General features: G+C 62.5%; 2 protein-coding genes across 3 annotated transcripts in view; one reads left to right on the plus strand and one right to left on the minus strand.

Moving 5' to 3' along the window:
- STAB1 (stabilin 1) overlaps nucleotides 1-8,300 on the plus strand; it is a 25,951-nt gene extending 17,651 nt beyond the window's left edge. Inside the window, exons 39-70 of the mRNA XM_054708154.1 lie at nucleotides 227-422; nucleotides 520-615; nucleotides 705-750; nucleotides 850-926; nucleotides 1,133-1,258; nucleotides 1,457-1,530; nucleotides 1,675-1,749; nucleotides 2,006-2,128; nucleotides 2,415-2,462; nucleotides 2,674-2,751; nucleotides 2,848-2,994; nucleotides 3,365-3,502; nucleotides 3,590-3,649; nucleotides 3,983-4,159; nucleotides 4,242-4,328; nucleotides 4,440-4,589; nucleotides 4,683-4,739; nucleotides 4,827-5,010; nucleotides 5,350-5,499; nucleotides 5,585-5,689; nucleotides 5,833-5,940; nucleotides 6,023-6,216; nucleotides 6,306-6,450; nucleotides 6,526-6,659; nucleotides 6,748-6,913; nucleotides 6,998-7,107; nucleotides 7,191-7,310; nucleotides 7,393-7,542; nucleotides 7,614-7,718; nucleotides 7,803-7,949; nucleotides 8,025-8,141; nucleotides 8,220-8,300. Coding sequence (XP_054564129.1) covers nucleotides 227-422; nucleotides 520-615; nucleotides 705-750; nucleotides 850-926; nucleotides 1,133-1,258; nucleotides 1,457-1,530; nucleotides 1,675-1,749; nucleotides 2,006-2,128; nucleotides 2,415-2,462; nucleotides 2,674-2,751; nucleotides 2,848-2,994; nucleotides 3,365-3,502; nucleotides 3,590-3,649; nucleotides 3,983-4,159; nucleotides 4,242-4,328; nucleotides 4,440-4,589; nucleotides 4,683-4,739; nucleotides 4,827-5,010; nucleotides 5,350-5,499; nucleotides 5,585-5,689; nucleotides 5,833-5,940; nucleotides 6,023-6,216; nucleotides 6,306-6,450; nucleotides 6,526-6,659; nucleotides 6,748-6,913; nucleotides 6,998-7,107; nucleotides 7,191-7,310; nucleotides 7,393-7,542; nucleotides 7,614-7,718; nucleotides 7,803-7,949; nucleotides 8,025-8,141; nucleotides 8,220-8,276 — 3,747 coding nt within the window. The 3' untranslated portion in view covers nucleotides 8,277-8,300. The remainder of the gene's footprint in view (nucleotides 1-226; nucleotides 423-519; nucleotides 616-704; nucleotides 751-849; nucleotides 927-1,132; nucleotides 1,259-1,456; nucleotides 1,531-1,674; nucleotides 1,750-2,005; nucleotides 2,129-2,414; nucleotides 2,463-2,673; nucleotides 2,752-2,847; nucleotides 2,995-3,364; nucleotides 3,503-3,589; nucleotides 3,650-3,982; nucleotides 4,160-4,241; nucleotides 4,329-4,439; nucleotides 4,590-4,682; nucleotides 4,740-4,826; nucleotides 5,011-5,349; nucleotides 5,500-5,584; nucleotides 5,690-5,832; nucleotides 5,941-6,022; nucleotides 6,217-6,305; nucleotides 6,451-6,525; nucleotides 6,660-6,747; nucleotides 6,914-6,997; nucleotides 7,108-7,190; nucleotides 7,311-7,392; nucleotides 7,543-7,613; nucleotides 7,719-7,802; nucleotides 7,950-8,024; nucleotides 8,142-8,219) is intronic.
- On the minus strand, nucleotides 8,290-17,971 carry NT5DC2 (5'-nucleotidase domain containing 2). 2 transcript variants are annotated; one of them, XM_008151559.3, is made up of 14 exons: nucleotides 17,655-17,971; nucleotides 13,106-13,290; nucleotides 12,903-12,977; nucleotides 12,591-12,646; nucleotides 12,358-12,451; nucleotides 12,028-12,156; nucleotides 11,860-11,920; nucleotides 11,682-11,784; nucleotides 11,471-11,572; nucleotides 10,821-10,902; nucleotides 9,107-9,193; nucleotides 8,883-9,023; nucleotides 8,734-8,798; nucleotides 8,290-8,647 (listed from the first exon to the last, which is right to left on the minus strand). In XM_008151559.3, exons 1-14 carry the CDS (start codon nucleotides 17,884-17,886, stop codon nucleotides 8,386-8,388), a joined length of 1,674 nt encoding a protein of 557 aa, XP_008149781.1. In that variant the 5' UTR covers nucleotides 17,887-17,971; the 3' UTR covers nucleotides 8,290-8,385. The 2 variants fall into 2 exon arrangements, with proteins under 2 accessions (XP_008149781.1, XP_054585647.1); XM_054729672.1 differs by lacking the exon at nucleotides 8,734-8,798 and having other exon boundaries at nucleotides 17,655-17,949.
- Nucleotides 17,972-19,348: the final 1,377 nt, after the last annotated feature.

Below are 19,348 nucleotides of genomic sequence, written 5' to 3' on the forward strand. Positions count from 1 at the left end.
ATCAGCCAAGCCCCAGGGGCAGCAACTGGGTCCAGCTCTGCCTCGCTGTGGGACTGGCACAGCCCTGCCACGGGGAGGGTTGCCGATGGTCTCCCTTTCCCCGGATCCAGCTTGCTTTGTTCTGTGGCTTTGTGGTCCCAAGATGCCCTCCCCGCTCCCAGCATTTTGCTTCTCCTTGATGTCTGTCCTGGCCTGTGTGGGCCTCTCCTTGCACCCCTCCCCGCAGGTGCCCGACTGCTGCCCCGGTTTCTTTGGCACCCTGTGCGAGCCATGCCCGGGGGGTCTGGGTGGGGTGTGCTCGGGCCGCGGACAGTGCCAGGACAGGCTTCTGGGCAGTGGGGAGTGCCGCTGCCACGAGGGCTTCCACGGAACAGCCTGTGAGATGTGTGAGCTGGGCCGCTACGGGCCCAACTGCACTGGAGGTGAGGACTGGGGCGGGCAGACAGCAGTCATGGAGACACCGCAGCGGGGGCAGGACAGAAGCAGCGGGTAACCCCGGCCTCCTTTGTCCACCCCCAGTGTGCGCCTGTGCCCACGGGCTGTGCCAGGAGGGGCTGCGAGGGGACGGAAGCTGTGTCTGTAATGTGGGCTGGCAGGGCCAACGCTGTGACCAGAGTGAGTGGCCCCAGAGGGGAGGCAGGTGACCCTGGGAGGCAGTTTCTGGGTCGGAATGATCAGAACCATCCCATCCTTCTACTCCCCAGAAATCTCTGGCCCTCATTGCCCAACGAAGTGTGACCCTAATGCCAAGTGAGTGAGCTCGGCCTGGAGCAGGTGGGCAGTGGGTGGGGGACTGGGGGCAGGGCAGGGGCTGGGCGGGCCTCGGCTGACTGCTGTCACCCCTCCCAGCTGCGTGCAGGACTCGGCGGCGGCCCCTGCCTGCGTCTGTGCCGCGGGGTACTCGGGCAATGGCACCTACTGTTCAGGTCCAGCCACACTGATGCCCCGAGTTCCCCATGACATTTGTGGGGGGCTTTCCCCGCAGAGCCTTCTCCACGCCTCTAGACCCAGTCTCTCCCTGTCCCACTTGGGTCTTAGCCTCCCTCTGACCTTTCCTTTCACCCGTGCCGTCCCCTGTCCCCACTCCATCCCCTTGCCTGTTCCTCACAACCCCTTGGGATCATCTACCTAGAGGTGGACCCCTGTGCTCATGACCACGGGGGCTGCTCCCCCCACGCCAACTGCACCAAGGTGGCGCCTGGGCAGCGGACGTGCACCTGCCAGGATGGCTACGCGGGCGATGGGGAGCTGTGCCAGGGTGAGGCTGGGATCCCCAACCGGGGTGTACGTGGGACCAGGGGTCTGGTTTCAGTGATCTGAGTCAGACTAGGAAGGGCTGAGGGGCACATGGGGTGTGGGTCCTGGGGCTGCTGAGAGTAGGGGATGAGCACCCAAATGACCAGATGAATGCAGGGGCCACCTAAGGCCCCCCTCATCCCAGTGTCTCTTCCCCCAGAAGCTAACAGCTGTCTCATCCACCATGGGGGCTGCCACATGCACGCAGAATGTATTCCCACAGGCCCTCAGCAGGTCAGCACAGCAGTGTTGGGCCCTGGGGCTGTGCCATTCCTCCATGGGTAGGGGTTGACCAGGGCTGGGGAGGGGGGTACTCCTGTCCAGGGTGCTGGCCTGCTCTTGGGTCCCAGCAGCACCCCGAATCAGGATTTGGGACAGGTCTCCTGCAGCTGCCGCGAGGGTTACAGTGGGGACGGCATCCGGACGTGTGAGCTCCTGGACCCCTGCTCCCAGGTCAGGCCCCAAGCTCCACCCCATTTCAAGGGGGAGGAGATCAGGCAGGAACCAGCCCTCCTTGTCCCCAGCAGGGTTCTCAGGGCCTCTGAAGGGTGAGCCACCTCCCCACAGGCTCAAAACTGGCTGATCAGTAGGAAACGGCTTTGGGGGGTCAGGGGTGTTGGACAGGCATCTTTCTGGCTCCTTTCCCAGGGATGGTTGGGGCAGAGCAGTCCTGGGAGCTGCTGATGCCCCTCTCCTGTCCTTGCCTCAGAATAATGGAGGCTGCAGCTCCGATGCCGTGTGCAAAAGCACAGGAGACGGTCAGAGGACGTGCACCTGTGACCCAGCCCACACCGTGGGTGATGGCTTCACCTGCCGTGGCAGCATCAGCCTGGTAATGATGCCCAAGTCAGACTCCTGACCCAGCCTTGGTTATGTCCGCTTGGGTCTGACCCATGATTTGATCCTGATCCTGGCCCCGACCATGACCCTGAGCCTGACTCCACTGGGCCGATGGTCCATGAAACTAATCCTGCCCCTAGCTCAGACCCCCTGGCTTTCCTGTCCTCACCTCTGTCTTGGCCAGACCTTGGGCTGTAGGTGCTAGGACAGGCATCGGGCCCTAAGTGGGGGCCGTCCCAAATCTGAGCTGGTCCTCGCCTCCCCTGCTCCCCCCCCAGGAACTCATTCGCGACAGGCACGCCTCTTTCTTCAACTTCAACCTTTTGGTGAGTAACCGGCTGCCTCCACTTCCTCTGCCCTGCCTGGACGCTCTGACCTCCAGGCCCCGCCTGTCTGGGTCTTGGTGATCTCATTTGCTCAGGGGGTTGGCTGGTCTGGTCTCTCAGAATCCAAGTCTTTCCCGGAGGATTCATGGAGGCCCCGAGTTGGTCCTCGGCTGCCCCTCTTCCACTCCAGCTGTCTCCCCTCCTCCCCCAGAATTACCCCGAAATCAAGGGCAACGGGCCTTTCACAGTCTTCGTGCCGCGTGCGGATCTAATGACCAACCTGTCGCAGGTAACAGCTCCCAGGGGCAAAGCTGGAGGGACGGGTATTGTGTGGGCAAAGGCCGCAGTCAGGGCCCCCCCTTTACCCTTAAGATTCCTACTCCAGGATGTACTGGCCCGGATTAGAGCCCATCGCCAGCTGGTGTTTCGCTACCATGTGGTGGGCTGCCGGCAGCTGCGGGGCCCCGATCTGCTAGAGGAAGGCTATGTCACCACGCTCTCAGGGCACCCGCTTCGCTTCAGCGAGAAGGAGGTGAGCCAGGCCCCACCCGGACCCGAGCTGACGCAGACCCAGGACTCCCCTGCTTTTGAGCTCCCGGTCCCCATACGTTTAAGACCCTCTCACTTCCCCTGGGCTGGAGCGGGCTCAGAGTTCCGCCCTGGACCCTGCCCACGACCATGGGCCTGATCTGGGGCCCAATACTTCCCAGCCCTGGGTGGGTCCCCGCTCCCCATCCCGCCTGTGCCCCCTGCTGTTTCCCTGAGAGGTGAGACCGCCTTCTGTGTTGACCCCGCCCACCTGCCTCAAGATTTGCCCAACCAAGGCTTGGTCCCTGCCTCAGGCCCCACCCACGGCTCTTGAGCCACCAATCGCCTTCATTCAGCTTCGGCCTCGGCCCTAGGGCAACATATACATCAATGACTTCGCACGAGTGGTGAGCAGTGACCAGGCGGTGGACGGCGTCTTGCACTTCATTGACCGTGTCCTGCTGCCGCCGGACGTGCTACACTGGGAGCCTGAGGAGGCCCCGGTCCTGCGGGTATGACCTGGAAGGCAGGTGGCTGGGGGCGTGGGATCCCTCCTCCCTCCCCACCTGAACTCACCGCTCACCCGCGCTTTTCCCTAGAGAAATGTCACCGCCGCTGCGGACAGCTTCGGTTACAAGATTTTCAGCAGCCTTGTGACGGTATGCTCCCGTGTGTGAGCCTGCTGGTGTGTGCACACCCACCTGTGTACAGACCTGTCCCCTGTGTGAGTGAGCACGTCTGTGTGTTCAGGCCATGTTTGTGTGGGTGGGCTTCCCAGTGTGAGCACAAGGATGCGCTGGCTCTGTGCCCACGTACCTGACAGTAGTCAGTGTGTGTGCAAGTTTATCCCTTGTATGTTCCCATACCTGCCTGGGATGGCTACAGAGGAGTGTGGCTGGTGGGAAGGCTGCCTGGGTCTCTGTGGCCCAGCCCCCTGCCTCCACCCACCAGTCTGACTAGGCCGTGACTGCACACCTCGTCCTCCCCGCCAGGTGGCTGGTCTCCTGCCGCTACTTCGAGATGAGTCCAATAGGCCCTTCACAATGCTGTGGCCCACAGACTCTGCCCTGCGAGCCCTGCCGCCCGACCGCCGGGCCTGGCTGTACCACGAGGACCACCGAGACAAGCTGGCAGCCATTCTTCTGGGCCATGTGATCCGTAACACACGGGTGGGTGCACCCCCCACCTTGGTCCTCACTAACTGCCACCCAGCCTGCCCGCCCAACTCCAATCATGGCCTCATCTGCTCAGGCCTCGGCGTCTGACCTGCCCAACCTGGGCCCACTTCGCACCTTGTACGGGAACCCCATTTCCTTCTCGTGCAGCCGGGCTCGGCCGGTGAGTCTGGGGAGATGGCTGGAGTGAGGGAAGGAGGCAGGGGCCCTGGTATTGGGGGCTGGGCTGCTGTGCATCTGTGACCCCCACGTACCCCACCCCCTCTACCTGCAGGGTGAGCTCATGGTGGGTGAGGATGGTGCCCGAATTGTGCAGCGGCACCTGCCCTTTGAAGGTGGCGTGGCCTATGGCATTGACCAGCTGCTGGAACCACCTGGCCTTGGAGCCCGCTGTGACCGCTTTGAGACTCGGCCCCTGTGGCTGGTAAGGAAGGCCAGAGGTAGACAGGCAAGGGCCCACGCCCACCTCTACTGTTCATCCGTCTGACCTTGCTGTATTGGCCTCCATTCCTTCTAGAAGATTTGCAGCGTCTGCGGGCAGGAACCGCCATGCCCCGAGGGCTCACAGGAGCAGGTGAGGGGCTGGGAGCTGAGTGGGGGTTGGGTAGGTCCCAGGTCCTCCAGGTTCAGGCTGTTTGCAGCCTGACTCCTCTTGGCTCAGGGAAGCCCCCAGGCCTGTCTGCGCTACTTCTCCAAGCTCTGGACGTCCCCTGCCCTGCGCTCCTTTGCACTGCGCAACCTCTGGGGCCAGCCCCAGCGTCTGGCCAGGGGCTGCCACCGCAACTGTGTCACCACCACCTGGAAGCCCAGCTGCTGCTCTGGTCACTACGGCAGCGAGTGCCGCGGTGAGCACCCCGAGGTGGCAGACACTGCTGATTGGCCCATTCTTTCTGAGAGGTGTTGGGGTGCTCGGGCTGGGGGTGGTGAGTGGATTTTACTAGGAAAGAATGCTCCAAGAGGTGGGAGGGGAGTGTAGATGGTAAAGGACCCGGTGGGGTGTCCTGGGGCCCCTGGATTGTTCTCAGCAGCAGGGGGACTTGGGTGGGTTGCTGCATCTGGAAGAGCCTGGGCTGCCACGGGGTGGAGGATGGACGGTGTGACCGGGCTGGGGCTGCCTGTGGGCACAAGGGCAGTCCTGAGGAGAGTCCCTGACCCCACTTCACTTCTCCTACTCCATCCCCTAGCTTGCCCTGGGGGTGCCAGCCACCCCTGTAGTGACCATGGCGTGTGCATGGACGGCATGAGCGGCAGCGGGCAATGCAGGTGCCATTCGGGGTTTGCTGGGACAGCCTGTGAGCTCTGCGCCCCAGGGGCCTTTGGGCCCCACTGCCAAGGTGGGCTGTCCTGCCCCACCCTGCCCTGCCCCGACTCCCTTGGCCCACGTGCCAACTCCATCCTCCTGCTTCTCCCTTTCTGCAGCCTGTCGCTGTACCCCTCATGGACACTGTGATGAGGGCCTTGGGGGCTCTGGCTCCTGCTTCTGTGATGAGGGCTGGACCGGGCCACTCTGTGAAGTGCAGCTGGGTGAGTGACCCTGTGCTTGTGCCCACACCAGTGCATGCCCCAACTGCACACTCAGGTGGATGCGCTGAGGGTGGGTGGGAGGAGCTGGGGCACCCAGGAGGGCAGCTACTCACCTTGACATGCGGGGTGTGCCCTGGGGACAGAGCTGCAGCCTGTGTGCGCCCCACCCTGTGCACCCCAGGCAGTATGCCGTGCAGGCAACAGCTGCGAATGCAGCCTGGGCTACGAAGGGGATGGCCGCACGTGTACAGGTGAGCAGGCGGGAGGGGCCATGAGGTGGGAGGCCCATTCCCCTCCTGTCACCTGGTCCAGTCACTCTCTCCCTGCCCACAGTGCCGGACCTGTGCCAGGATGGGCGTGGTGGCTGCAGTGAGCATGCCAACTGCAGCCAGGTAGGGACAGTGGTCACCTGTGCCTGCCTGCCAGACTACGAGGGTGATGGCTGGAGCTGCCGGGCCCGCAACCCCTGTGAAGACAGCCACCGAGGGGGCTGCAGCGAGCACGCGGACTGCCTGAGTACCGGCCCAGTGAGCAGGCAGGGAGCCCAGCAGCTGGGTGAGGAGGTCCCAGAGGGTTCCCAGTCCCTAAAGGGCACCTGCCTGCTCTCCTGCCCCAGAACACACGGCGCTGTGTGTGCCACGCCGGTTATGTGGGTGATGGACTGCAGTGTCTGGAGGAGCCCGAGCCACCCGTGGACCGCTGCCTGGGCCAGCCCCCGCCATGTCACGTGGATGCCGTGTGCACGGACCTGCACTTCCAGGGTGAGCTTCCCTGCCTGCTCCTGTGCCTGTTTCTTCCCTCAGGGCCCCAGCTGACTGCATCCCTCCCTCCTGCAGAGAAACGGGCTGGTGTCTTCCACCTCCAGGCCACCAGCGGCTCTTATGGTCTGAACTTCTCTGAGGCTGAGGCAGCATGTGGGGCCCAGGGAGCTGTCCTTGCTTCTCTTCCTCAGCTCTCGGCTGCCCAGCAGGTGCGTGGGGCCCAGGAGCATGGAGCCAAGCCTGTGGGAGCCCCTTGGGTTAGGCCTTGGGTCTCAATATCCCCCTCTACCTCTACAGCTGGGCTTCCACCTGTGCCTTGTGGGCTGGCTGGCCAACGGCTCAGCTGCCCACCCCGTCGTTTTCCCTGAGGCAGACTGTGGTGCTGGTCAGGTGGGCGTCGTCAGCCTGGGCACCCGGAAGAACCTGTCGGAGCGCTGGGATGCCTACTGCTACCGTGTGCAAGGTGCAGCCGCCCCACCATGCCTCACTCCCCCGGTCTGCCCCTTCCCACTGACCCACCAACCCACTGAACCCCCCTTTCCCACAGATGTGGCCTGCCGATGCCACGATGGCTTTGTGGGTGATGGGACCAGCACGTGCAACGGGAAGCTGCTTGATGTACTAGCCGCCACCGCCAACTTCTCCACCTTCTACGGGGTGTGCAGAGGCCCAGGGGGTTCAGGGTAGCTGGGGCCCCTGGGGAGGAAGCCTGCTCACAGCCCTGTCTCCCCACCTCCCAGATGCTGCTGGACTATGCAAATGCCACTCCTCGAGGTCTTGCCTTCCTGGATTTCCTGGACGATGAGCTCACCTACAAGACACTCTTTGTCCCGGTCAATGAAGGCTTTGTGGACAACATGGTAACTAGCAGGGGGTATGGCCTGCTCCCTCTGGCTGGCCCAGGCCAGCAAGCAGGGTGAGTGGCCTTGGCTTTACCCACAGACACTGAGTGGCCCGGACCTGGAGCTGCATGCCTCCAATGCTACCTTCCTTAGCACCAACGTCAGCCAGGGTACCTTGCTCCTCTCCCGCTCAGGCCTCAGACTTGTCATCAGTGGTGTGGACTCGGACAACAGTTCTAGGGCCCCTGTGGTAAGTCTGGCCATTGCCCTGCCCCCCTGACCTTCACTCACCCACTGGACCTGACTCTGGTCTCCCTCCAGGCCCCAAGGACAGTTGTGGTTAGCCATGTCATCGTGTGGGACATCATGGCCTTCAATGGCATCATCCATACTCTGGCCAGCCCCCTCCTGACACCCCCACAGCCCGTGAGTTGATGGGGGTGGGGGGCAGGCAGAGCTGCGAGGGCGGAGACAGCGTGGCCCTGTCCTTCATGTTCTCCTTGTGTGCAGCGGGCGGTGGTGGCACCCGAGGCCCGACCTGTGGCAGCAGGCGTGGGGGCTGTGGTAGCCGCTGGAACATTGCTGGGCCTGGTGGCTGGAGCCGTCTACCTCCGTGCCCGAGGCAAGGCCACCGGCTTTGGCTTCTCTGTCTTCCAGGTAGGGCTGGGCTGGGGGTTAGGGGTTGGGGTCGTGGATCTTGCTCTAGGCCCCTCACCACTCACCTCTTCTCAGGCAGAGGATGACGCTGATGACGACTTCTCCCCGTGGCAGGAAGGGACCAGCCCAGCCCTGGTCTCCATCCCCAACCCAGTCTTTGGCAGCAGTGATGCCTTTTGTGAGCCCTTCGATGTGAGTGTGGGGGACGGGGAATGGGGGAGTGGGCCCAGGGCCTGGTCTCAGCCCAGCCACACTCGGTCCTCCCTGCAGGACTCGCTCTTGGAGGAGGACATCCCCGACACCCAGAGGATTCTCGCAGTCAAGTGATGCTGCAGAGGCGCAGCGGGAGAGACCACTTTATTGCCCATCTGGACAGATGCCGCCCAGAGTGGGTGGGGCAGGAGGGCTGGGGCCTGTCTGGACAATAAAGGTGTCCTCAGCGGATGTGGGCCATGTCACTGAGGAAGGGTGTCTTCATGCAGCCGGTGCAGAGCTGGTCCATCCAGAGCGGCGCCTCGTGCTGCAGGGGCGTGCGGCGCGGGTAGAAGGTGAAGTCCACGCGGTAGTTGAGCAGGCAGCTGAGGGAGGCCATGTACAGGTCGGAGAAGCGCACGAGGCGCCTTGAGAAGTAGGTGGGGTTGTGGAAGGTGCGGAAGATGCTCCCAAACTGAGCGTTGAACAGGGCCTTGGTGATGCACCTGGGGGGGGGGGGACAGGCAGTTCTCCAAGGGGGCCACACAGGACAAGGCTGGACGGGGCTCTGCTCTCGCCCCACCCTGCTCACCTCAACTCCTGCCGCTCCTTCACCCAGGAAGCCAGCACCTGCCGTGACTCGGCATCCTGGTAGGTCTGGGGGAGACGAGCGTGCCCTGGATGTGTGCGCCCAGGTGGCAGCCCCGGTCCCGCCCCCGGGAAACCTGGCCAGCCGCTCACCTGCATGCGCTCCAGCAGCCCCGTGAGCGCCTGCTGCCACGTCAGCGAGTGCATGTACTGCTCCGTGTTGATGATGCGGATCTCGCGCTCCAGCTCGGGAATGATGGCGCCTGTGCGCCAGCCGTGCCGCAGCATGAGGTCCTGGGGGCCAGGGTGGAGGGCGAGGCTCAGCACCAGCGGGGGGCACCGCCCTGGCCCCGAGGCCCAGTCCTGCCCCCCCTCACCGCCAGGTCACTGTAGAGGTGATCTCCGAAGTAGAGCACACGAGGGCCGCGCCATTCTGTCAGACGCAGGAAGTCAAACAGGTTTCCCTGGGGACAGGAGGGGGACACGGCTGAGCCCAGTGTACCCCAGGGATTCCCACGCTGCCAGAAGCACGCCTGGTTCTCCCCCGCCTTCTCCCAAATCTCAGAGACAGCGAGGCCTCTCGGCCGGATGCTGGGCTGCCCTTTCCCGTGGCCTGCGGAGACAGCATGTCTCCTCTGGGCTCTGGCCCTTCTACCTCCGCCTCACACTCAGGCAGGGGGTCGCCTGCTGCAGGAAGGTCTCCTGTAGGCCTGGCATGGTGCCCGTGTGCCTCCAGAGTCTCCTCCCCAAAGCTCCCACCCACCCCAGGCGAGGGACCGAGTCCACGCTGTGGGAAATAAACGGCAGCAGCGACCCCGTGGCCCCGAAGTTCTGGCCTCCCTGGCCTGAGCCCAGAGGACCCGGCAGACCTCACTGAGGCCATCTGCCCCTCCTGCTCCGAAGCTGGAGAAAAGATGAAAACACAATGGAGGAAGCTCCCAGGGGAGAAGCCAGGGGCCCAGAGCAGAAGGGCAGCAGCCACAGGGCAAGAGCCCACCCCCAGGTGAGAACTGTTACTCAGCAAAAAGGAGTTACTAAAGCAGGAGGCCCAGGGAGATGAAAGCACAGGTGGTTGCGAAAGACTTCACTGTTGACAGGAGCTCAAGTGGAGAGGCTGAGGTTCAGGGACCTGCAGAAGAGGAGGTATGATGGGCAGAGGGGATGTGCCCTGAATGAACCCAGAGAGAGAATCTGGAGGCACGGATGCTGAGTCAGGAAGGAGCCTGAGCAACAGGAAAGGGAGGGAGGAGGGGAGAGCAAAGAAAGACAAGAACCAAGCAGGATCCAACACGCACGTCTGAACATCAGGCATAAGGAAAAGTCACATGCTCCCCACCAAGTTGCGTGACCCTCAGAGCAAGGGAAAGTCTGCCCGAGGGGGCCATGAGGACTTGGGGGGCAGCAGGGTGGGCGACAGAGCAGTGCCTGCAGGCCAGGCCTCCACACTGGGGACTGTGAGGCTGCTCCCTGGCCCAACTGCGGCTTCCCCCCTCCCCCTCCCGGCTTCTAGAGCTCCAGCCCCTAAGAAGCCCCGCTCACCAGCTCAGCCAGGACTTCCGCATTCCATCCTGGGCCAAAAGTCTAATCAGCTCCAGCTCAGAGCCACCCCCGCCACCCCCTACCATGCGCCTGCCTTCTCATCTTCCTAGGCAACGGGGCGGGAGGTCTCCTAGAGCAGCGGTTGCCAACCGGTGGTCCGTGAGGTCCGAAAGGTTGGCCACCGCTGTCCTAGAGGCCCGGGAACCGCTCCAACCAGGCATGTCTGGCTGCAGCAGAGCCAGCAGCGCCGTTTACTGGACACTTGGCGAGTGCCTGGCCAGTCCCAAGGCCTAACACCCCTGAGTACGATGCCTCTTTTACAGACGAGGGAGGCAAGGCACCAAGAGGCCCAGTAACGCGGCAAGGCGCCCTCTCCATCAGGAGTGGAGTTAGAATCCAAATGCAGACAGCCTGCCCCACAGGCCAAGCCCTCGACACTGCCTAGGCCTGTGCCCTGAGAGCCACTCCCTGGTGCCACTGCCCCTGGGGCTTTGGTTAGCCTTGTGTGCCATCCACTCACCCAGGTGCTACTCCCAACAAGATGGCTCTCACCTGCCGATAGATCTTGCCCTTTTCCAGGCTGGTGATGCGGTCCCACTGGAGCGAACCCTTCTCATCAAGTTTTCGGAAAGGCCTAGGGTCGGGGGTCAAGGGCGTGACTTAGTCTGTGGCAAGACCACAAACTGGGTACCATCACACTCGGCAAAGGCCCACCTGCTCACGTGCCAGCAAGAGGGCATCCGCACCCCGAGCACACAGGGCAGTGAGCAAGAGGGCATCGCACCCCAAACACACGGCAGTGAGCAAGAGGGCATCGCACCCCAAACACACAGGGCAGTGAGCGAGAGGGCATCGCACCCCAAACACACGGCAGTGAGCAAGAGGGCATCGCACCCCAAACACACAGGGCAGTGAGCGAGAGGGCATCGCACCCCAAACACACGGCAGTGAGCGAGAGGGCAGTGAGCAAGAGGGCATCCGCACCCCAAACACACGGCAGTGAGCAAGAGGGCATCCGCACCCCAAACACACGGCAGTGAGCAAGAGGGCATCCGCACCCCAAACACACGGCAGTGAGCGAGAGGGCATCGCACCCCAAACACACAGGGCAGTGAGCAAGAGGGCATTCGCACCCCGAGCACACGGCAGTGAGCAAAAGCTAGTCCCCACTCCCTGGCCTGCCGCCGCTGCCAGGCCCATACTTGCGCGGGTCGGTGAAGAAGCTGGGTTTGTCCGCCTGGACGATGACCACATCAAACAGCTGGCGCCAGTCGGGACCCACCATGTGCCGCATCCCCTTGTCCCTGGGCAGGAAAGGGCACAGGTGGGACAGGTGGTCGGAAGGGCGATGGGGCCCGCCCACTCCCACCTGGACCCCCACCTCCCCCACCCCCATGTTGGGGCGGGGCTCACACGAAACTGAAAGGGCTGTTGGTGATGAGGAACAGCTGCTTCCCGTGGTCCACCAGGCGGCTCAGGACGGCGAAGGTCTCATCCCCTCTCAGGATGTACTTCTCTGGGGGGAGATGCGTCTGTGAGAGCCGGCCCTGCACCTGCCCAGGCAGCTGCAGCAACCACTGTCCACCCTTACCCATGTCCCGCTCGATCCACTGGTACATGAGGCCCTTCACGTGCACATCTCGAATGGCATCCTGGGGGCAGTGGAGGGACAGTGAGGGGCAGTGGTGACCGGGAGGGCCTGCCCGTTGTGTCTGGACTTCACCTTCCCTGCCACCCCAAACGGGCCCAGCATCCTCACTGTGACATCCTTGTAGAGGTGCGCTTGGTCAAACTCCAGGCCGTGGCCCAAGAAGTGGTCCACCACGCAGGAGAGCAGCGCCATCTCCGGCAGCGAGAAGATGTCCATGAACTGCTTGATGGAGGGACCCTGAGGAGGAGGGCACTGCTTCAGCCGCCGCTCCAGCCCCACAAGCCCCAGCTCTGAAGACCCAGCTCTCCAAATCTGCCGTGGGACACTGGTAGAGGGGTGCAGCCTGTGGGTCAGGGGTGTGGGCACGGCCTCCTAGGGAGCCAGCACCCACATTGAGATCACTGAGCGGGCTGCCCTGGGCAACAGCAGAGTGAGTACCTTGCCATAGAAGTCGCTCATCTGGTACAGTGGGATGTGCTGGGTGCCCCCATACAGGTCGATCACCTCCTCATCTGGCACAGGTTGCAGGCCCCTGGGTGGGCACAGAGACATCAGTCCCAAGTGGTCCTGAGCCCGGGCAGAAGTGCAGGGTGGGGAACAGTGGGGTGAGGCAGGACAGTGTGGACTGGAGCAGACGACTGCGGTGGGGTCAGGGTGGAGGCAGCACTGACCTGTAGGCCGTTCCCAGTTGCACATAATGGAAGGCATCGATCTTCATCAGAAGGCTCTGGGGGCACCAGGGGAGCGGGATGGGGGTGAGGAAGGAGTTTGCCACCGGCCACGAGCCAGCCTTTCCCACCCCCTACACTGAAGCCCCAATTGGATGGTATCAAGGGGACCACATACACACCAAGAAGCTAAAGCTATGAATGAGGCCAAGGGGTGACAGATGAGCTCCCTCCACAGGGGATGGGGAACCAAGAAAGTGGCTGATACACAAACCAGTAAGGAGGGGCGGGGGGATCAGTGGTCTAGCCACTCACCTTCTGAATGTCATAGTGGAGGCCACGGATAGCAAAGCTGGGATTGTAGTCATACTTCCGAATGCCCTCTGGGTACTGTTGGGGGAAAGCGGACCAGGCCTGAGCCAGTGGCACGGCCACACCGCTGGCTGGGCAGCTGCCTCGCAGGATCAATTCAGCCACCTGCTCTCCAGGGCCTGGGAACCCTGCCTGGCTAGCCTCACCTTGTAGTGCTCAATCAGGATGTCCCGGGCGGCATTGAAGATCTCTGGATGCAGGGAGTCTGCGTACTGGGCCAGCGTGTAGTCATAGTCGAAGCCGTAGACCTCGACATCATGCAGGCTGATCTCATTGTTGGCATAGATGGCTGCTGGGTTTAGGAGGCTGCAGACCTCGGGGGGCAGGAGGTCTAGAGGAAGGAGATGCAAGTGTGAAGATGATGACCACGAAAGCAGCAAATGGCTACTGAGCACTTTCCAGGTGCCCAGCCCTGGGAGTCTCCCAAGACACCCAGGATGGGTCCTCTTAGCCCAATGCTGCAGGTGGTCAAACGCAGAGGCTCAGAGAGGTCTTTGCCCAGGGTCACATGCTGGGTCAGGCAGAGCTGGCAATGGCTGGAACTACCGTGCGGTCCTGGGTTACACCATCACCTGCTGCCCACCACGTGCACCCAGCCTGTGCCTCCTCCAGGCTCTCAGAAGCCCCATCGGACACATGGCTACGTGCCGACCCCCTCCACCTTGCCTGAAGCTGGGATCAGGGCTTGGGAACGTTATTGGAGTGGGAGGTATTAGGTAGCCCGCCTGCCACTCGTGTTCCCAGCTCTGAGCACCTGCCAGCCTTTGAATCAAGGCCTCGCTAATAGGATTTCAGTGGCCTGCCAGCCCACATAATGACATTTGCTGCCTCTGGCCAGGGAACATTGCTAATTACGACAGGCAGGACGTGTGATGTCGGGATGTGGGCCGTTACCCAGGCTGCTCCCTCTGAGGATGCAGCCACAGCCACTCCAAGCCCCTGGCTGCTCCAGAGGGGCTGAGTGGGACACTGTGCAGAGTGAGCTCAGGGTCCCAGGCTCATCTGCCTTAGTTTCCTTATCTGGACAGTCGGGGAGGTGGGTGGGGGGAAAGGCATGGGTTTTGAAGTCAGATCAGACCAAGCCCTCTTCCTCATGGCTGTGACTTCAGGAAAGTCACCTCACTTTTGGGCCTCAGTTTCCTTGTCTCTGAAAGGGGAAATAAAAGTTGTACCAATAGCCGAAACCGGTTTGGCTCGGTGGATGGAGCGTCGGCCTGCGGACTCAAGGGTCCCGGGTTCGATTCCGGTCAGGGGCATGTGCCTTGGTTGCGGGCACATCCCCAGTGGGGGGTGTGCAGGGGGCAGCTGGTCGATGTTTCTCTCTCTCTCATCGATGTTTCTAACTCTGTCCCTCTCTCTTCCTCTCTGTAAAAAATCAATAAAATATATTTAAAAAAAAAAAAAAAGTTGTACCAATAGAGATATTAAAAAAATTGTGCCAACCTACAGAACTACTATGAGGGTCATGGAATGCTCTGCGCAGCATTCCCACTCTGCACCTGTGGCAAAGCAGGATTAAACGGTCAATGCGCCTCATGTCGCTATGGCACTCAGGGAGCAGGGGCTGCAGGGGGAAGGGAGCAGGCAGGACAAGGTGCACAGGAGCCTCGCAGGGGCTCCTTTCCGGAGACCTCCAGCCTGTGGCTGAAGTCCAAGCAAACACCCACGCCTCTAGGAATTCCTGCTTCAGCCACAGTCAGTCACGTTCTCAAAGCAGAAGCCCTTGGCCTTGCAGCTGCCTGTGCTCGGAGGCAGACACTTGCTGATGAGCTCCCAGGCTGGAGGCTCCTCCTGAACACAGGCTCCACCCCTACCCCCTCTCCTTTGGGGCCAAGTGCAGGGAGTGGGTGGGGGAACAGGTGTGGCTGGTTCCTCTGGTGGACCCAGGCCAACGTGGGCCTGGCACAGGGCAGCTGTTTAGACGATGATTCCTGGGTGCAGACAAAACACTCCTCACTTGGAGGCACGTGAGCGACAGCTGCCTTTAGCCTTTCAGGGAGCTGCTTCTGAGAGGCCCCTCATCTGGTGTCAGCAGGACCCTGGGCCTTCCCCTCCCCGTGGCCCTGAGTTCCTGGGCACCAACCACGTCCAGTAGCTCCCCAGGAGGGGAGGGGTCTGCTCGGCAGTACAGCCCCTGTGGGCAGAGCTCTGGCCAAGCCCAGGCTTTCGCCTCTCCCCTGGAGGATGTTCCCAGCGATGGACAATTCTCCTAGGAACGGAGCAGGATGGGAAGCAGCCCCAGGGCCTGGCTTCCTGACCCGACCTCTGGACTGACAAAAACCACAGCTCTGGGCCACAAGGCCCCACTCCCTTCCACAGGGCCAGGTGAGCCCGGTGTGCCCCTCACCCACACTGGCCTTCCAAGTTCATTGGTCTCACTGCCCAGCCCCCACCCTTCTTTTCCCTCCTCAGCCCCCAGCTCCAAAGCCTGCCCAAGTTCCAAGGCTAAACCCTCCCCGCTCAAGTCAACTTGTGGGTGCCACCCTCCCAGCTGCTGCTGGGTGCACTCGCTGGGTGCCTTAGAAGCTCAACTTGTTCAATCCTCACTCCAATCTGGTGAGGTGATCACACTGACTCCTCTGCCATCCAGAGGAAGACACTGGGGAGGTCAAGTCATGTTCCACTGGATAGCAGCAGACAGTGGAGTAGAGATTTGAATTCAGCCATTCCACTGGCCTTACTCACTGGGCAGCCTCAGCCTAGCCTCCCTCTGATGTGGGAGGGGGCAGGGCTGGCCTGGGGCCTGGCACTGGGCAACAATTTGCCCAAAGGCATTAGCCCAAGACCTAGAAAACCCAGTCAGAGGGGAGTTGGGCTGGCTGGAGGTGGGAGGGGCCAGGAAGGCTGGTTCATCCTGGCACTCACCCTGGCATTAGCAAATGACCTTGCCCCTTTCACATCAAGAGCAGCTTGGGGCCTCCATGAAGATCTGAAGATCCATGGGAGTCCTGAGAGACAAAGCCCAATACACCTCCCTAGATCCCACCCCCAACACCTGCGAGGTAGGTTTTTCAAGCTGCTCTTCCGCAGGTCTTAACCTTCAATAGCATCCCAGGCCTGCCCCCTACACCCAGGTGCGGAGTGCACCCTCAGCGAGGCCCATGGGCTTCAAAACCATCCTTCCGCCGAGACCGGTTTGGCTCAGTGGATAGAGCATCGGCCTGGGGACTGGGGGGTCCCGGGTTCGATTCCGGTCGAGGGCATGTGCCTTGGTTGCGGGCACATCCCCGGTGGGGGCTGTGCAGGAGGCAGCTGGTTGGTGTTTCTCTCTCATCGATGTTTCTGGCTCTCTATCCCTCTCCCTTCCTCTCTGTGAAAAACCAATAAAATATATTAAAAAAAAAAATCCTTCCTCAGGGGTCGGTGGTAACCGCTCTGCCTCCAGCTTCTCAAGAGATGAGTCCAGTCCACCCACCCTCCCAGGTTTCCGCACAGTCAGCGGGGCAACCCCCACTCAGTCAGTCAGCTGGAATATTCCAGACAGGGCCCCTGTCTTATCAGACAACAAGCCCTGTCACCCCTGGGGGCACCTCCGGAAGCTCCCCGGCCCCTCTTGGCCTGGGTCTTTCTGAGTCTTCACCACAACCCTGCCACAGCAGCACCAGGACTGTTTACACCCGAAGACAGCGACTTTCACCCCTTTTCATCTCATGGCACACAAACGAATTACTAAAATTCTGCAGCACACAATAAAATAAGTTTTTTGTCGATCTGACCGAAAAACAAAAGGTATAATTTTGACTAATTCACAGTGGACGGCTATGGTCATTTTTTTAATTTGACCATCTAAGGGAAAAGAGGTCAGTGCCCCTGACTAAACACTCAGGTATTGCACGTTTTAAAAATTCTTGCGGCGCACCGGTTGAAACTGCTGACCTAACACACTGAGGGTCTGAGAGGGTGAGGCTCGCTGGGCACCACCCAGCTGGACAGTGATAGGGCCAAACCCAAACCACATCCGCCTGCTGCAGAGGCAGGGCCCCAGGGGACCCCTGAACAAACATCAGCGCTCTCAACTCTCTGGCCTCCCCAGACCGCCCCAGCCTGACCCCCTCAGAGGAGGCTTCAGCCCATTTTGCAGAGGGAGAGAGGAGGCCACAGGAGACTTAGTGTGCACTCCGGCCAAGGACGCAGCAATCCTTCTGGACTGGAGCCATTTGGTCTCATCCCTCCTTCCCCTCGAGGTCTGAGTGCCCCGGACCTCCAGGGCGGAATCTAGGGGGGCCTGAAAGTCTCATCGGCGGACGCCGAGGTCGGCCAGTCCCTAGGAGCCAGTTCCGGCCAGCGCCGCCGGCTGGCTTTGTCCCTGCTGCTCCCGCCCCAACCACGGCCCCCACGAGAACAAGGGGTTGGGGGCGTTTCCGCAGCGGCCTCCCGGCAGGCGGGACCCCGAGGAAAGAGGGCCGGGGCCCTCCATTCCGCGGTCGCTTCAGGAGCCGCGAGCTCCTGCAGACGGAGCCGGCGAACCAACCTCCGGCTTGTCCGCTTCAGGCGTCGGGGCGTCCGCGGAGGCTCCCGGGACGACCCAAGGGAGCCTCTCCCGGACAACCGCCCGGCCCTCGGAGTCCCAGCGAGCCCCACTGCAGCGCTCCCCACGAAGAGCGGCACCCCGACGGCTCGGGGGCGGTGCCCCCGCGCGCGCCTGCAGCCGCCAGGACACCCCCCGCCGGCGCCGTCCCGCTCGGGCTCACCCACCGTGCACCAGCCTCCGCATATCTTGGTAACGAGCCCACAAGTGCGCGCTGAGCTCGGAGCCGCCAGCGGGGGCCAGGGCGGGCGCCGAGCGCGGAGCGCCGGGGCAGTGGGCGCTGGGACCCGGGGGGCCGCAGCCGGGGCAGGAGGGCGAGGACGAGGTGGCTCGCGGCCTGCCGTGGCCTGGGCACGGCAGCCAGCGCCGAGCGGCCGCCCGCAGCCCCACGCCCGCCATGCCCGCTGCGCGCCGCCCGCCCGCCGAGCCCACGGCCCGTCGGCTGGTCCACCACCCCCCGACTGCGCGCCCGCCACGGTGGCCGCGTGCTCCTCACCGAGACCGGCCAATGGGCGCGGCGCGCGGAGCCAGGCCGGCCAATAGGCGCGCCCCTTGGCCCGGGAGGCGGGAGGCCCCGGGACGGGGAGGGACGGGCTCCCCAGCCCCCTTCCTCTCCCCCCCGTCTCCCGCGCAGCTGAGTTCTCTGCGCCCCCCTTAGGTCGGTATGGCGGCGGTGGCGGCTCCTTCTGTGCCCCTCTCGGGAGGTCGGGGGGCCTAAGAACAGCCGTTCCCGGGAGGCTGCGGACGAATGGGGCGCAGCGGGTCCCCCCGGCCCCCGTCCTCTCTCCCTCCTCCATGCCCGGGTCTTCCCGCCCCTTCCTCCACCTCTAGTCCTCCTGACCTTAGCTCCTCCGCCCCTCCCCCAGCCCCGCTGTGGGGTCCTTTTCTCGCCTCTGGCCCCTGACCAGCTCTGCCCGCGGACCCGGGGTCCCTCCCGCCCCGTTAGCGAAGAAAGAGCCCTTACCGCGCGCTCGCTCCCGGTGCCGTCCCCACGCAGGGTGAGGCCCGCAGCGCGGCCGACGCGAAGCAGCCCCTTCCCTCCCCGCCCTGTACCTCACCCAGGTGACCCTCTTTAACTGTTTAACTCGGAGCAGGGCTGGGCCTTCGGCTCTCGGGCGGTGGGCCTGGAGTCCCTGCGCCTGCCAGTTCCGACCTCAGCTAATGGCTGCACCGACAGCCCCCTCTTGGCTTCCCGCGCAGGCCCCCTCTTGAGATGCCTTGGTCTCTTCTAGCAACGTCGCTAGACTTTCCAATGAAATTCGTCTTTTCTGCTTGGAACCACTCTCCACCTTGTTTCTGCCGTTCAGATCCGTTTCCTAAGTCCGCACGTGTATCCGTTAATGCCCTGGGCCCCGAGGAGAGCAGACCAGCTCGGGTGGGCTGTTGGCGGGGAGCTGGCCGTCTGGACGGACACTTTGTTTCCCAAGGGCGTGATATATTTGCACACCCACTGTGCCTTGGCTGAAGACCTACAGTGTGTCAGCCCTTGGCCAGGTGCTGCTGCGGGACGGAGGCCCAAAGCTGCGCCCACCTGAGGGAGTCAGTGAGATGGGTGGGCCCTGGGGAACTGGCCACAGGTGAGCTTCATCTGGGCAGGAGATGGGCCCCCAGAGTCACCAGGAGAAACGGAGGGAGCACTGAGTGGGGCAGTTGGACGTGTTGGCCCCAGAAGGCAGGTTATCCAGGCAGCCTCTGGGGCATGGCTCTCAGCCACAGACTCTGACCCTTTCCAGGGGCCCTGCTTTCATTCTCTCTTTTCCAGCCTGTTTTTGTAGATTTTGTGCCTCTATCACCACAAACGCTCTTCTTGGGTCTTAGTTTTCATTTTATTTTCTTTGATTGTCTAACAGCTGTCTCCCTT

This window comes from Eptesicus fuscus, chromosome 18 (genome assembly GCF_027574615.1).
Source record: "Eptesicus fuscus isolate TK198812 chromosome 18, DD_ASM_mEF_20220401, whole genome shotgun sequence".
Lineage (NCBI taxonomy): Eukaryota > Metazoa > Chordata > Mammalia > Chiroptera > Vespertilionidae > Eptesicus > Eptesicus fuscus.